Source organism: Tyto alba, unplaced genomic scaffold, assembly GCF_018691265.1.
Source record: "Tyto alba isolate M040663 unplaced genomic scaffold, T.alba_DEE_v4.0 Super-Scaffold_14, whole genome shotgun sequence".
NCBI classification, from domain to species: Eukaryota; Metazoa; Chordata; class Aves; order Strigiformes; family Tytonidae; genus Tyto; species Tyto alba.
In genome coordinates this window covers 9,224,257-9,241,450 of record NW_024881276.1, presented here as the reverse complement: position 1 = coordinate 9,241,450, position 17,194 = coordinate 9,224,257, and the positions used below count along the sequence as shown (strand labels likewise).

Genomic DNA, 17,194 nt, shown 5'->3' with positions numbered 1-17,194 from the left:
GAGAAATTTACAGATTGCAGAAGACGGACACTACTGTTTGCTCATTGGCATTAGGAATAAGAGAGGACTTTCTGTTCTACCAACAATCCTGTAGCAACATAATTCCAGGCTATGTGATGGACCAAGTTTCTGATTCTAAAAATACTTGCCTGTATTCATAAGTCCTTTAGGCCAATTTTTCAGCAGCAAATCACCTAAGGGTTTATCCATGAATGCTTTAAATGATCATTTTAACCATTTTTTGTCATATAATGTTAATTTTTTTAGCCATAAAAACCCCTGGCCTTGTTCACCTCCCCTGTTTTCCATGGGATCGTGTCTTAGAGTTGTAAAGGCTTGGCTTCCTGCAGATCTGCAGTGTAAAACAAATACTGTATGTTTGTGTGGGAACTGTTGATCAGCCTCCAGGTTTTGCCCAATATCAGTATCTCCATCTCAGATGATTCCCTGCTAATGTTCCTAGGTTTCTTAAATCTTATTCCATCAGTGTAATTATCTGTTAACCAAAGATAGAAGAATATTTGGAGGGGTGACATGTTGAGACTGAAAACTAAAAGGCAGAGTCCTATCTGAATTTCTCTGGTGAGAACCTGCAACTCCAAACACCACTGCAAAGCTACACATCTCTAGCGAGCAAGTGTAGCTTCATGACTGTCAAAAGGCTTTTGTTTTGCAAGGTTATTTTACATCTCTTGTATGTCAGTAGAGAAAATTAATATTGCAGAGTAGCCTTTGTTAGACCATAAATTTTTCAAAGCTTATAGATAATTTTACCCTTTTTTCAAAAAACGTCTAACTGCATAAAATAATACTATGTACATAGCTGCTTAAGTCTCTAAGATTTCCACTCACATACTCATTGCTAAAGGCCATGTCATCTCTAAGGTGAAATTTATTCTCCAAATTTTTCATTTTCTGTTACTTGGCAAAGTATGTCCATTCAACAACCAAGTTACTGTTTGATATTCTGGTAGTATCTACAGGGCTAGAAGATTTCAGCTGATTTCTTATGGAATAACAGGCAACACCCATTTCCAAATCACCTTAAGTCTAAATGACAAAAGAGGCACACACCTTCTGTACTTTTCCTGAAGTACAATAGTACTTCTTTATAGCTTTCCCTCTATAGAATAGCTATTCCTATCCTATAAGCTGTGCACAACTCTCACACAGAGTTCTTCCCTCTCGTAATCTGCCTGAGTGCCCTACTCATGTCCTTCTGAAGGAAACTCAGCTTTGTCTTGACAGGTACTATAGTCAGCAGGTAACCCCAAACACCAGCTGCTTCCTGTATCCAAAGATGCTAGTTCAGTGCCCAAGTATTCAGTTATTTTACTGCCTATTTACTTTGATATGAATCCTGGAAGTGCCACCTCCAAACGCTGAGCAATGCCTCATTTTGCATACCTCTGTTCCTCACGGAGTAGCAGTGCCCTACCAAAATGGCATCATAAGAAATGCCATGGAGCTGCCATTTTGTGAGTTAGATGATGTGAGGTCCTTAAAAAGTACATTGGATGGCTTCTTAATTCAAGAAAACTGAGTTTTGCCTCAGTGTGGTGAATACAGATTTGTAGAGAAATACACTGTGGGTTTTTTATTGCAGGTCTCCAGACAGTAGGAATATTCAGAGTTGGAAGCTCAAAAAAGAGAGTAAGACAGGTGAGTGGATATGGATATGCTCTTCTCTTATCAGCTATGATACAAACAAACCTGATTCCTTTCGGTTAAGTGATTTACTCCCTATTTGTCACCTGGTGAAATTCAGGCTTTCTGGGTCAGTGACTTTATTGGTTTTTTGATGGTTCATAACAGGACATTTCCAGTCATCTTTTACATCTGGTGAAATCCTTGTCAGGTTCTCAGCAGGTTAACGGAGTCTCTATGTTTTGCTCTGCAAAAGTAGCACAGGGTTGAAGATCCAAATAGACTATACTGATGAAATTTTCCAAAGGTTACACTGTATTGAAAAAAAAAATCTTGGCTGCTAGTTTCATCTCAGAAACAGCTGAAGCTCCCAAAGTAAACCCAAACTGTAAATCCTTTTTGGAAAACTCACAGTATGAGAAAATATGCAAGTACAGAACAATCTCTTTGACCCGCGAATTGCTGCTCCCATGTATCACCTTTCTTTTACCCCTGTTAAACTTGAAGGTCAGAGCAGACCCATCCAAGTCCTAGTCTCAGCCAACTGTTGAAAAAGCAAAGATAGTGTACAATTGGGTTCCAGAGACAAAGTCAGAAGTGGGTGTTTCCTCAGCCCTAGATATTGCATTGTTATTCCCAGAAGTTGGGAATACACACTGAATTAGAGCAAGAAAGAATAGTACTTAATGGTTGCATGATGCTCAGGGAGGGGATAAAAAGTTACAGGAAAATACCCCTGCCAGGAAGTACAAGGCCAGAAAGATCAAATAGAAAAAAAGCAAAAGAGAGCTTGACTGCATCTGATCCGAAAAATAATAGTCCTTTATTGCAAAAACTACACAGTATAATGGTTGGTGCTCCGGAAAGTTACCTTGAACAGCTAAACTGACTTGATTCTGGCTGGTAGGACAGTATAGCCTACTGATTTGTAGTTTATTCTCTAGCAGTTTCTCTTGCTGAGTGGCTGGTGTAACACAAAGCTATGAAACATGCATGGTCTGCAGAGGCAGTTGTTAGATAACACTGAACTAGATAAAGTATTGAAAAGTAAGTTTAATGTCAAAACATTAACATTCAGGGATGAGTACAATTGCATCATACCTCAGGGGAAAAAATAGAGGGCTTGTAACATTTACTTGTAAACTAAGCCTTACCTTGAACATCAATGACTTTCATCAGTTTTTCATTTACTGTGTTTTCAGAAGCTGAGGAAATAAAGAGATTTGGGTATTTATGTATTCTATTACATGGACTAATTTTTTGAACTAGGTGAACTAATATATTTCGTTAAACATCATGGAAGCATCAGCTTGGCTCTTGCAGTTGCAATAATAAATGCTGTCAACATTAACACATGGGAAAGTCTGGATTCAATTAAAATTCCACTCATATTCTGAACCATAGAAAGCCAAACCCAGTACTCAGATTTTGGTGTGCTTTTGCAGCTGTTCATTAGTTTTTCTTGTGTGGAAGGTAGGCATAGTTTTGTTTCCCTTCCTCCCCCAGTTAAAAAATGTCCTATCTCAACCATAGTTTGTTGCAACAAATACACAAGTAAGTAAATGCATGTGCCAGCAGCATTTTTGGTTGGTGAGCAGGAAGAGAAAACCTAGAAGAAGCGCATCTATTACACACCTCCTCCTCCACCTTCAATGGGGCGTAGGACAAAGATTCCTGAACTAGTGTTGACTCGAGGCGGTAGGTCTGGTACATCAGGATGCCAGGTACCAGCTTGTGCCCAGAAACTATAAGGATGCTTGAGCAGAGCATCGTTGTCAAGCTTAGGATGAACAGCCCTCTATGCTGGGCCTGGTGACTTGGCAGCAGCTCTGCCAGAGAAGCAACCGCCAAACACTGAGGTTGAAGAGGGACACAGCTAGAGCTCTGCTCTCTCATCCTCTCTCCCTGCATGGATGTCTTCAGCTCTCATGTCTTAAACTCCAGTGAATGCTGTAGTTCACCAGGTGTATTTTCCGAAAGTCTGAAAGCATTCCCTGTGAATGAAGTCTGAAAGACCTTCAAATTTAAACTTAGAAATATACAGCTTTTAATGGCTGCAATACATAGGCCTGAAATGTGTCCATGTTTCAGCAATGATTATCTGATATTGTGCTAATTGGGACATCCCTGCAGGCCTCACAGGATATCAAATCAGAAGTGCCATATTCAAGACTGTAACAGCAATTTGTGATTTAGCTATTTTGGAAGTCTGAATTCCTGATGTATCTGTTTCCTCAGTTGTTTTGGGGCAGTAAATTCAGAAGCAATCTTCTGGATAGAAGTTATTTATGGTGCTCCACAGGGATGTTCCGCATTTGCCATCAGTCTGAAGAGTAGAATTGAGCTGGGAATGAAATCCCCAAGTTGGCACTGGAAAATCTTTGACGACAAATCAGCAGGGGGAAGCATAATACTAGATAAAGAATAAATTTTGGTCTTTATAGCATAATTATTCATTATTAGTAATGACTGATATTAATAGTGTTAAAAGTGATCTTAATAAATTAGAAAGGAGGCTGTAGTTTTTATAGAATACCTTTCACACCCATTATGAAAGCACAATTTCATCTGAAAACACGAGATGTTCTACATTCCTCCACACTATAAACACTCAGGATAGATTTGCCTGTGATCAAGTTTTGTCACCGATTATCACAGACACATAGTTTGCTTGTGACTTCCCTTCTTTCTTCTTTTTGATATGTCCTGGTAAAGAAAGCTGATACCTCAAATTTCCTCTTGTTTAGTAAGAGTGAGATATAATTACTGTCTGAGAAGATATATGTAAGATTATGATACTTCATAGTATTAGCAAAGATATGAAATTTTTCTAGGAAATAGTTTTAAAACGTATTGATTATTTTCAAAATGAAAAGAGAGTAGAAGGTGGAGCTCTCAGCCTGAAGAAGGTATTCTGCTCTTGGTGCTGGGAAATCTCTCCAGAAAGGAAGGCTTTTATCTTTTTGTAAGGCATATTGGATGTGGGAGAGGAATTTCTTCTGACTTTGGGATTTGTCTGAGGACTGTAGCTGGAAAAAAATAGTGATACCTCATAATGGTATTATATTGCTGTTTGTTAACTCCCTAATGATGATCACTTAGTGAATATAAATTAGGAAGGCAGAACAAGATGTGTGTGGACAAATGCCATGTAGTTTTAGTGAACCTGGCTGCTTACTGCTTATGTTTAAATCATAAGGGAAATCTGAGTTTGGTGGACATTAACATTGTTGTCTTATTAAAGTTTTTGTACAAAAACATAAATGTTATAAAATGCAATTTTAGTCTTTCTGGTCCTAAAATCTAGGGATAATGCAGTAAGGTGGTATAAGAAAGCCTTTCTTGCAGTTTTCCTTATTATCCCTGGTTTCTGCCTTTGGTATTAATCTTACATTTCTGCAAAAATTATGTTTACTTGAGCACATTTTTTTCATAAGTGTCACATATTAGCTGGAAAGAAAGAATTGTATTTTATTACAGTCTGGTACAAACCTTAAGTTATATATCATGGAATAAGCAGCAATTAGACATGACTTATCTTTGACCTTACCAAAAAACTAGTTATGTCCAATCTAGAAAGTGAAAATGAGTAAATCTACATCTTATAAGGTTTTCTGTGTTGGGATGTACTAATTGAGTCAGTATGTGACTGTAGTTTTGTGTCATGATCTTTTTCAGTTACGTGAAGAGTTTGACCGGGGAATAGACGTTGTGTTAGACGAAGAGCACAGCATTCATGATGTTGCTGCTTTGTTAAAGGAATTTCTGCGTGACATGCCTGACCCGCTTCTCACCAGAGAACTTTATACACCTTTCATCAACACTCTCTGTGAGCTCTAGAGCATCTTGATTTACTGATTTTCAAAAGCTTACCTGTTCAAATTCTTGGTTTCTACTAACCATATTCTTTTTTTTTTCTGTGCACTTAATACTCTAGCCTTGATTTGCTCCAATTATTTGTATAGTATAAATTTGCTGAGGTCTTTCCTTGGTTTTCATACTGTGTAAGTATAACCCAGAAAACTAGAACAACAAAGATTCTAGTTATTATACCTGTTTTTTGCATTTGTATGTAGGATGTGATTCATGTTATCTGTTAAATCCTGACCCTGTCATTGGTTCAGCAGTAGCAAATTACACCCTTCCATTTGAATCCTGGTATCTTAGCACCATTAATGCTTTTAATTTTTTGAGCTGCTCACTGACGAAAATTCCAATCTGGCTTCAAAATTTTTAGTTTCATCATAGTTAATGGCCCTCAACTCCATTATATTAAGTACTCCCAAATTGTTGCTTAAGACCTGAGTGCAGGCTCTCACAGGTTTGGGAAAATGTAAAGTTGGACCCTTGAAGCTTAAGCTGCTGCCTGGTATATGTTCTTCAGATTCTTTCTAGCCCTCACGTCTGAGATCCTGCCTCTGTCCTATCTTTGTCACTGGCTACCATTGCATTTTATTTAAGTGGTTAAAGTGATGGTGGTTGCAGAACGTCCTTTATATCTCTAGTTACTTTTCCACTCTCCCAGTACCTCTGCAAGATGTGTCATTTTAAGAAAAACAATTTAAAATGGATAAAGCATAAACCTGACTGGAGATGCTCTCCAGAGGTGCCCTGTGTATACCAATAGCTATACCTAAATGAATGGAACAAGTAGAAAATCAAGCAGAATTTTTGTGTCCAGTGACAGCAAGGAAATATGCAACACGGATTTTGCTCTCTTATAGACTGAGAAAAGATCATATGAGCCTGTGAGCAAAAAGTTGACCAACGAAGGCAAAAATTCCATAGCAGTATTTGTGACACTCTTGATACTTCCTTAGAGTTTTCTCTTTTTCTTGATCCTTAAATAAATGATCCTTAAATAAAGCTATTCTTATGCCGTCCTTTGGGCTGGGAACAGTATATTTATTCTGCTTTTAGGTTAGTTGGAGTGATTTTCTTAGATTGTATTTTTTCCCCTCCTAGTATTAGAGCCAGATGAACAGCTAAGCACCTTACAGCTTCTCATTTATCTTCTACCTCCCTGTAATTGCGATACCCTACACCGGCTGCTGCAGTTCCTCTCCACAGTGGCTGGCCACGCAGAAGACACCACAGACAAAGATGGGCAAGAGGTAAGTCCTGGTCACTTGTGTCCTTTGACTTTGCTTAATTCATGATCTGAAAAGAGATCTTTAAAGCTGTGAAACAAACACGATGGTGGCATACCTCTGAAAGGTGGGAGAGATTTCATATTCTTGCCTGTATGTCTGCCATTGAGTTGTTTACTATGTTCTTAGGGCTGTGAAAGTTTAGTTTTTATGACTTAATCAGTAAAGCATCTACCACTTCCTTTGGGAGATTCACAGCATAATCAGCCTTGTTGTTAAGAATGTCTAATGTTATTCATCCTTTCCCTGGCTCCTTGTTTTATCCTATTATATTCTATGGAAAAAAATACTTGCATAGAAAAGTGTCAGGCATTCAAGAACATGCTTTTTCATTCTCTGTGGCTGCTTTCTTATACAACCTTTGGACATAGCAGTTCACTTCTTGGTTCCCTTAGCTTCCTTGTGTGTACCGGGTAGTGATGAAATAAAAATAAAGGACAGGAACTCCAATTGTGTCCTTGCAACTGACAGACCTAATCACTAGTTGGAGTCAGGGTCCATCTTTGCCTGTTTTTCTTCTGACCTCCTTACTGTTGCATTTGGGACCAAATTCAGTGGAGAAGTTGGAGTGTACCCATCCCACATAGACAAGAACACCCATAGCCTTGTGGCTGAGCTCTACTTCTGAGCATTCACACATGTGCATCTGCACCATTCACGCTAGACAAGATCTGAAAATGCAGGGTTCTCATTTTTTACCATGAACTGGTGAGCTAGGAACTAGTGGGCTGCTCTGCAAAAGGTGGCAACTCTGTTAACTTTGAATGAGGCAGATACCGTCTGTTACTGCTTGACAAAATTGTGCCAGTTTATCTGTGGGAAGGACTTCTCTGTCCTCTGAACTGCAGCAGAGGATACTTCTGAGGTTACCTCTGAGACTCTTCTAAAACACCTAGAGAATTTTGTCTTCCAGATGGAAAACCCTGCTGACTTCTGTCAAATTTGGACACCCTTTGCAGATGGCTGGTTTTAACAATTGGCACTTTGAGACTGAGTTTTGATGAATTTCTGCCTCAAGTTCTAACTTCCAGTGTGCTGTATATGACTTCAAGGCCTATTTCACTTTTAAATCCACTTTAAATGCTATTATTTTTGTCCTCAGCAAAGAGTTGATAAAAAACTACACCACTATGTTGGAAAGTATTTTAAACGAGCAGCCTGTTCACAATTTTACTATGCTTAAGAACATGTATAAGCCAGCTAAGGTTGTGATCCCCCTGATCGTGCAAAGAGTTCTCTGTTGGTTCAGGAATATACCCAAGAGGATCTTATTGCACGGCTGGAGGATGTTGCTTAAGAGAGTTGGTTTGGCACAACAGTTGTATTAAAGGCATTTTCATTCCCCTTAACAGCACATCAGCTCTGCTACAGGTATTTTGGCAAAGTAAATTTATGAGAACTATCTTGGCAGTATTGTAAGCGTCAGGAATATTATGTGCAATTGGATCCCTTTTATAGATAATACAGTATTCAGCTCACAATTATTTAAGCTATTCATGAATAATTAAGTGAATAAAGGCATACAAGGCAAGAGAAAGCGTTTTATCAGACTGTTTGCTATCACTGGAAGGAAAACAGCCAAGCTTTGGAATACACGCCCTCTTCACGATTTCTTTTAAAAGCCCTTGATGAAGATGGATGGCTGACTTTATTAAAATCAGTCATTCAGTTGATTTCATTGGATATATTTATAACATTTTTTAAGGGATGCCCTGGGGCTGCCCATAGGAAAAGACTCACTGTTTGTACAGACAGCCTGCACATGCAGATCCAGGCGCAGCCGGAGGCTGCCCCTGGCACGCTCAAGGCACTGTGTGTCTGTGCATCCTTGGTGGCTCAGTACTCTGACAGTGTTTAAAAAGCAGGGCACCCAAAAAACAACCGGGTGCATGGTGGTGTGCAAATAAGGGAGTGTGCTGTCCTCATAGTCATGCTGGGATGAGTCTCTAAACAAAGAGCCAACATGTTTGTTATGACTGTCCAGGCATCTACTTAGTGCAGATGTCTTTTCAAGATTACACAGTGGTCCCACCAATAAAAGGAAAAGCTCTTTTTACTGTGATCTCTATGCTGTCTAGTTGAGCTCTGTAAAAAATAAAGCAGGTGCAGTCAGTGCACAGTTGTCACTTTTACTAGAGTATTCAGTAAATGACAGGTACAAAAAAAAAATAAAATACTACTTTGAAAATGTTTGTTTTGTAACATTTCTTAAAATGCTATTTTTGCTGTCTCTTTTTGGTGCCTCTTTTCGGTCCTTTTTAAAAATGAATTAGTTCAAATGTAACTGGAACAAATGAAAACTAACTCTCATGATGTTTTTTTGTTCTTAAAAAAAGCCTGCAAGAAATACTGGGTCAACAGCTGAAATTCACTTACTGTCTTATATAGTCAAACTGCTGGCATCTTCTCCTGCATTCCCAGAATAACAACCAAGTGGAGACATAGAGAGGAAGCGCATGACCCTTGCTTTTTCCTCTGTTAAAAGAATAGAAGGGGAAAATGTAGTCTGATCACAAATATGACAATGAAAATTTTGATTTCATAACCTGTATGACATATTTTCAGATAATCTCTGTCTAGTGTAGTATGTATTCCTAGCCTTCTACTTCCTCAAAAATCAGGTTACTGTTGCTTGTTTGAGCACAGAGTTATAAAAGTAGGAAAAAAGTAAAAATAAAACAAACCAAAAAGATCCACCCAACAAGTAAACATTTGGCATATTCTAGGAAACAAGCAAAAAAGATAGAAAAATACTAATAAAAATATTGAGTATGCTCTTTAATTATCTAAACTGTTTAAACATGGAAAAGTGTGTTTTTCCTCACTGTATCTGCTTTACATCACGAGTGCTACTTGAGAAAGCTAACAGTTTTCTGCATTTGGTCCTAAGAGACCGTAATATTGTGAAGTGGTGAAGAAGAAGGGAGGTCTCCCTGTGTTCAGAAGAAGTGTACCACTGCTGAGCTTCCAGGAAACTAAGGGCAGGCAGCACTTCCACCTTCTACTCCTCCAATCCATTTGAAAATATATCCAGTGAATCCCCAGTGCTTGTTGCCGAGATATCCAAACAAGATGTTTCAACATTTCTAAAAATTGTTCATTTTTTATTTGGCTAGTACTGAGGTTTGGTTTAGATATGTGAAGCATCTGCCAAATCAGGAGAGAGTGAGTGAGTTCTTGGAGGGGTGTGTATGTGGAGCTGGGGGTGTGTATGTACATATCTGTATAGATTAGACCCTTGGAGACCCCACCTCATTTATATTCTGTTTTCTAGATTACTGGGAACAAAATGACATCACTTAACCTGGCTACCATCTTTGGCCCTAACTTGTTGCACAAGCAGAAATCTACAGATAAAGAATTCTCAGTACAGAGCTCAGCTCGAGCTGAAGAGAGTACTGCTATCATAGCTGTCGTACAAAAGATGATTGAAAACTATGAAGCCCTTTTCATGGTAGGTGAACTTTTCTTCACTTTACTCCTATGCATTTTTAAGTTAAATGCAGAAATACCTAGTTGGTGTTAAAGTAGAATAGGATAAAATAAATTGTACAAATTTAATTAAATTAGGGTCAGTTATTATTGGTAGAAAAAGTAGTCTTCTGTCAAGGAGAATGCTTTGCAGTAAGCAAATAGTATTAAAAAAAGTGTACTTATATCTTGCCTGGAATGTTTTCTATATAGATAAGAGTATCTTGCGTGAAGATTTCTGTCTGTGGAAATGACGGGGTTGGCTATTCAGTTGTATACTAAACAATGCACCAGCATTGCTCATTAGTTTTGAAGACGAGACTGAAAATGACCTTTCACCTCTCAGTTTTGGAAGTCAGAGAGCCAATTTTTCTACAGGGAGTAGGAGATCCTTGATTAATTTAAGAAACAGTCTCCTCTACTAAAGACTTTACTGTTGGTTGGATGAGGGGGAAAGACAAAACTTTCTCGTTTGTCAGTTGGATGAGAGGAGTAAAGCATAAATCTCTACAGTTCCTGAGTTCCTTTCTGTTCTCTTGCTGAAGCAAGGAAGTTCTTCATAGAAGTGATGATGACCTTCAACTTCGACACGTGTTTACTTAAGATGCAGTTTAGTTAAATCATATTCCTCATGCCTAGCAGCTACCTGGACAGTTCATTCTGTGGCTTTTCCTTTTCTTCTTTTTGTCTACAGAATTATAGGTCAGCTCAGTATGACTCAGGCCTGAGACAGCCCTGCTCTGGGGTGGCAGAGGCCAGTCAAACCTAGTAGTGGGCACTACCCTGTCTTCATTTTAGTAGGCATACATGTCTTAACAAAACCAGTAGCTTTGAAAAGGTGAAAATGGCTTGGTCGTTGTGTCTTGAAACTAAGCAGCGCTGTATGCTACGCTGAGATCGGTTTCCAAAGCAAGATGAAGAATACTATGGAAACCACCTTTTGTGCTCCAGCAAAGCTGGGTGCTGGATACCTTGAGGGGAGAAGATGGACAAGCCTGGACTGTGGACATGTGGGACTGATGGCTACACAGCCCTGTAAAGGGAAGATGTCTACTAGATTTCAACAATGAGAAAGCAGTCACGAGCCCTGCCTATCGGTCTTAGCCTCAGATGAACTTCTTTGTGGTTTTCTTGTCTTTTCCCTCACACTGTATTGGCTTTCATTACATCCTTTGCTTTATTTTTATTCTTGTTCCAGTGAGACACTCAGCATTTTTTTTTTCCCTTTTTTATGCTTTTCACAGTTTGGGGAGACTTCAGGTGCTATTTTTTCTTCCACAGCAGGATAAGAAGTGACAGAACTGCAATCTTGTGCAAAGGTCTGCTGGTCCAGAGTGTGGATGGCACTAGCAAGTTTAAAATAATACTCGAATAAGAGTATTTGCAATACTTTAAGTTTTCTTACTGTTATTTCTCTTTAAGACCATTTTACAGCATAGCCACATGTCAGTACATAATACTTAATTATACCTTCTGACTTTCGATGTGGAGAGGGTGGGGCTTAGAGTTGGACTATGACCGGAAAAAAATAAACCAACTGTGAGGGATTTATTCCTTTTATTTCTACAGTGCTCACATTTTCATCTGAAGGTTAAACAAAGCGGAGGGTGGAGAAAAGGAGTTTTCCAGAGTAGCTTTTCAGTTTGTGGAGGGAGATTAGAATAAGATTTCAAAAATGAGGGGCTAGCTACATGTGAGAGAAAGACAAACCTATCTCAGATGCTCTCCTAAAAGCTGAAGTACACTGATGTGAAATTTATAGGAAAGTTTAAACAGCTGAGCATCTCTGGGTGCTTTCACTCTTCCCATTGCTGTGGTTTAACAAACACTATGGCAAGTTCTGCCTGTTTTCTGGAGCAGTGTCTAGACTCACGTATGATACTTGATCTGTAGGATTGTGTCAAGTTGCTCATAGTTAATGTTTTATAAGGCTTCTATCAGGGTTTGCTTCTGTCTTTTTCATGTTTTCATCGATGGCACAGAGACACTTTCTATTCTGAAGATAGTCCAGTGCATCATTTGGCAGTAGATGCATTGAAAGTAAAAGACTTGCACGTGTAATTGGAATAAAACTCTGATCATTTGAAATCAGGCAGCGGCACCTCATTTTGCAAATCCACAGGAGTGGGGCCAAACCAGAACTGCTGTTTATACTTGACATGTATGCTACTTACAAAAAGAAAAACATCTGTAACATACAGTGTATTGCTGCTAAGGTGTTTTTGTGTTTGTTTTGTTTGTTTGTTTGTTTGTTTGTTTTTCCTGTTACTTTTGTTTATGGGGAGGTTATAAAACTGATTGGCTTCACCATTAAAACTGGGCAACATTTGTGAAATAAAACCTAGGAAACCAGGATGTGTTATGGCACCCAGACCACAATATCGAAATGACTCTGAGATATTGGTGAGACAAGAAGGTTCTGTTTGTCAGAACAACACAGGATACTGGGGATTGTTTTTATCACGCAATTATCATTGACATCAGTAATATTCAAACATGTGGATTTCATATAGAAGATGGATTCTGACCTTGCCTCATTGATGATAAGGATGTTAAGGCCTTTCATATCTAATTCTTATCCATTTCAGGGAGTCTTAGGGATGCATGAAAACGTTTTACAGGAATGTACCAAGGACTGTTCTTTGCCAGTCTCTGAACTGTGCCCAGCAGCAGAATGCATGGGGGCACAACTCAACCACACTTTGTCTCATTGGCTTTGACTTGGCATGGAGGATGGAGAGGAGCAGCTTGGTCATGCATTTCCATCTCCTAGTGCGCAAATCCAGTGCTGCTGCAAAGAAGCACTATATAGCGTCTGAAATTCCTTATTTTTACTGTTAGAGGCTACTGTGGCTCCCCACTGCAGAAGCAGTCACACGCTGCCTCTCTGTGCCACATCAGTCTCCAGGGTCAGCCCAAAGGAGACACCTCAAGAGTCCCTCCACCCTTCTGTGTCTCAATAGCTGTGGCTCTTATGTAGCACCCAGCCCCAAAATCTCGGAATATCTCTTACTCTACTGGAATCCTGACAACCCCAGAGCCCTCTGGTCCATCCAAGTAGCTGTTATTTCAGCGGTGCCTTGACTTCCTTTCTGTCCCTGAATTTCAAGTTCTTATCTCAGCAAGAACTGCCAGTTAAACAATTAATTTAATAAGAGTTATTGCAGCTCTGTAACATCTTCCTGAGATACCAATATAGTAGTTCTCTGTAAGTGTAAGTTTATAATTACACGCATATCATTTCTACACTTGCAAGTTAGTTAACTAAACGGGAGTGAATTGCTGCACAGGAGGAAACCCAAACCGCAGTAAACAGCCAGGAAGGAGACCATCAGTACAAATTCAATTGAAGGATCATAGATTAATATGCCCTCATTCACTCAGGTAAAAGTCCTATAACTCAACAGAACTGTTAAGGTTGGGTTTCACAGAGGCTTTCAGTTGGAGTTGAACTTCCTGTTGCAACTTTTTAAGATTCATTTTTATGGAATGAAAGACTGAATTTTTTTTTAATTTTTTATTTTTTTATTTTTAAATAATGGAAAATATATTTTTATTTTTCTGACAAAATCCTCTCGGTAGATTCTTACAAGTTTATCAGCTTCATATAAAGCTGAATAGCAAGCTATCCAAATACATGGATTCTGCTTACCCTCACACTTAATCTGGAGTTTATTCTACTGTATAGAAAGACTGTCTAAACCGAGAAGTTACAGCACACCAGGTTTCAAAAAATGTGTTCCTATAAGGAGAAGATAATTTATTTAAAGACTTGTATATCAATGACCATCAGTAAGATATTTTTCCAGCTTAGAGGCTAAATACAATTTAAAAAAAGGAATATGCAGTCACACAAGTTTTTAATAGAGATTTTACATCAATTTGAATTAAATGATGCATATCTTAATTTATTTTCAAATTACTTCATTTTTTAAAGAAATGCAACTTTTCTGTAACTTGACGCCCTAAATACCTCCCAAACTGAGGTATTCCCCTGAGGAATCTGTTAGTAATTCTATTCCTATTTCCCAGGAAATGTCAGGGAGAACAAATGACCCATGCAGTGTGACCTGAAGGTCAAGAGATTCAGGCTCTGACAAATTGCATCCAGAAGCATTTTGCACAGTTGTTGACCCCTTGCTGAGATTGTCTTGCCTCCGGTTCCATCCGTCATGAGCGAACCTGGGATCTTAGTTCAAGTTTCTCAGATAGTTTAATCTGTTTCAGTACTTTGAAGGTTGAGTTGAATGTTCCTCTGAGCACAGAGTTTACTTGGGCAGGTTTTGGAGTGCCATTCCTGCTGCCTGCCCAGGAGATGTTGATATATCCTGCAGCAGCTGAAGCTATAAAGTGTTTTGAAGGTTCATCTCCATATAAAGTGCACTAGACAGAGTTAGAAAATCAGAAGGTCAAACTCCAAAGAAGATGACACAAATTCTGGCTGAGCCGGTTGGTACTACCTGAAGTCCAGAGTGACTGGAGAGCCAGCAGGACCCACTCATAAACCTGAGTTACGGACAGATGAACTCTGCAATGACTCAAGTTCTGATTGAGAATAAGCAGAAATTTAAATGCTTCTAGATCCCAGGATTTGTCCCTACAGATACCTGAACATTAAAAGTTTATAAGGCTTCATTTAGAAAAATGTTGACCTTTTGGGAGATCTCACTGAAATGAAGCAATTGAAGAGCTTCATAGATAGAGCAGTTACCACAAAATTTCCATATGACAAGGACATAAATAAGTCAAATGCCACAGAATATCTGAAGAAATATTCTCCTTCCGGTGTAATTACATTTCACATTGTTTCTAAAGGACAGGAAGTTCAGTTACTTGGAATTGAAATTTGTAAATGTCCCCAGATCTTTGAATGGGAATGTAAGGTGAGGAGCTTAAACCGGAGCTTTTGAGAATGCAATACATGAGTAATCCCGCTGTTGTTATCGGATACAATACCCAACTGGATACTAATGGGTTATTCAACAGTAATCAGCATTTGACATTGCACAAAGTGATCTTTAGTCTTACTTCACCTGTTGTTACATGAAATTTCTCCTTTAAATGGAAGCTTCTGAATATTTATTTTGTATTCTCTCCGTAAATGTACTTGTACTTAGTCTTTTAGATTAATTATAGTACCAAAATTAATGTGCATGAAAGGATATTAATCTCTAGCTAAGTATTTTTTGCTGCCTTCATAGGTTTCCCCTGACCTACAGAATGAAGTGCTTATTAGCCTATTAGAGACTGACCCAGATGTTGTGGACTATTTGTTGAGGAGGAAAGCTTCCCAGTCATCGTGAGTAATCTGTTTTTTCATCATCCCTGATTCTTCTGGGAATTTCTATCTCCCACTGGAAGTGTTCAAAAGGTTCTAGTTTTCCACAGCTCTTCTGCACTGTCTACAGTGGAGTAGAAATATCCTCCCCATTACACAGACTCTGCCAAAGAAATTATGACTCTTGTACAGCATTTTCTAAAGACAAGTCTTGTTTCCTGATTCAGAGGAAAGTTTGTGTTCTGCTGCAGAGAACAGAATAAACATGTACATAAAAATATTCAGTGCACTATTATCTGACAGGTTGTATTCTAGTGATCTGCTGGTTCGTATCTTGGGTTTGTTGTAGTCTTCAGTAACAGGAGGCATGTATTACACTATCCTTGAAACACAACCTGGAGTGCCTTAACACAATCACGGCTAGCTCTCTGACCAGTTTGTTGTTCCTTTCCTATTGTATACACATAGGACATTGTAAACAAGTCAATTGCCACAACAGCAGGTTTATGGAGACTCTTTGGATACTATTTAATTGTATGCTTTGTGAAAGATCTGAAGAGAAAAAAAATCACACCGGTCACTATTGCAGTTGTGATACATAACATATTCTAACTTTGTGTATGGTATATATATGCCTACACCTGTGTGCCTTAATGCTGTAAGTTTGTACATTTGGATTAGCAGGATTCCTGGCTTTCTCATGGGACACACAGTCATTGCCTTTATTCTAGCAAATCCCAATATGTCAGACCCAAAATACCACAAAATTTGACAAGCTTGCTTTAAGTAATTTTTAAAAGTTTTACTAGAGTCTAGACTCTCTGGGACAGATTGGACTTTGCCTTCCTGTGTATGTGGAAAGTGCCTAGTGCATTCAGAATATAATTAAAATTAAATTTGCACAGTCAGTTAGCTAAGATTTTTTTTCTCTCCTTCTGAACATTGTATAGTTGGAGGTAATGTACTAGTGTGACGGACTTTAAAGAAAGAGGTATAAAAGAAATAATGTAATTAAGACATGAAGAAAAAGCTTTCTTTAGTTATAAAAATACATGCAGAATATATCATGTTTTGTAAAGGATTTTATTAGTTTGTTGACTTAACCACATGAACACGTAACATGCAGTAGCAAATTACCACAGATCGTCTGATTTGTTGTAATTGTCTCTGTTGTCTTAGTGTACTACAGACATGAAATAATTTCAGTTAGTTTATGTCTGACTGACAAGTAACCATGTGTATATTTAGATCACAATAAGTGCAGAATAACTAGAGGTACATTAGCTGTCTTTTACAATTGCTTTGCATTTGCCATAAGCCAAGACTACGATTAGGAGAGACACTGCATATCGCATGACATATGGTAAAGTCTGTAGAGACTTCTTTCTTTAAGCCTTCAGTTTGAAATGATCATATTATTTCTAACTCAAGCTAATAAAAACCTTCATGCTGGATTTCACCATCTATATAATAGACATAAAATTGTATCTCACATGTGGCTACACGTATCAATTGAGCATAAATTTATCACAAATCATTGTGGATATTAGAACCTGTTTCCTTTAAGTTAATTGTCCTTTCTTTAAGCTTCCTCACTTTTGAGCTAACATGCACACCTACAGGAGAAGATGGATCTTATGTGCAAAAC

The 17,194-nt window shown here is 38.4% G+C and overlaps 1 protein-coding gene across 8 annotated transcripts in view; it reads left to right on the top strand.

The window, feature by feature from the left end:
• The window catches only part of ARHGAP6 (Rho GTPase activating protein 6), a 340,774-nt gene that overhangs the window by 314,492 nt on the left and 9,088 nt on the right, over window positions 1-17,194 (top strand). For all 8 annotated transcript variants that reach the window (XM_032986910.2, XM_042788564.1, XM_032986908.2 and 5 more), the window contains exons 6-10: window positions 1,607-1,662; window positions 5,326-5,476; window positions 6,613-6,761; window positions 10,072-10,251; window positions 15,470-15,567. In XM_032986910.2, coding sequence (XP_032842801.2) covers window positions 1,607-1,662; window positions 5,326-5,476; window positions 6,613-6,761; window positions 10,072-10,251; window positions 15,470-15,567 — 634 coding nt within the window. The remainder of the gene's footprint in view (window positions 1-1,606; window positions 1,663-5,325; window positions 5,477-6,612; window positions 6,762-10,071; window positions 10,252-15,469; window positions 15,568-17,194) is intronic.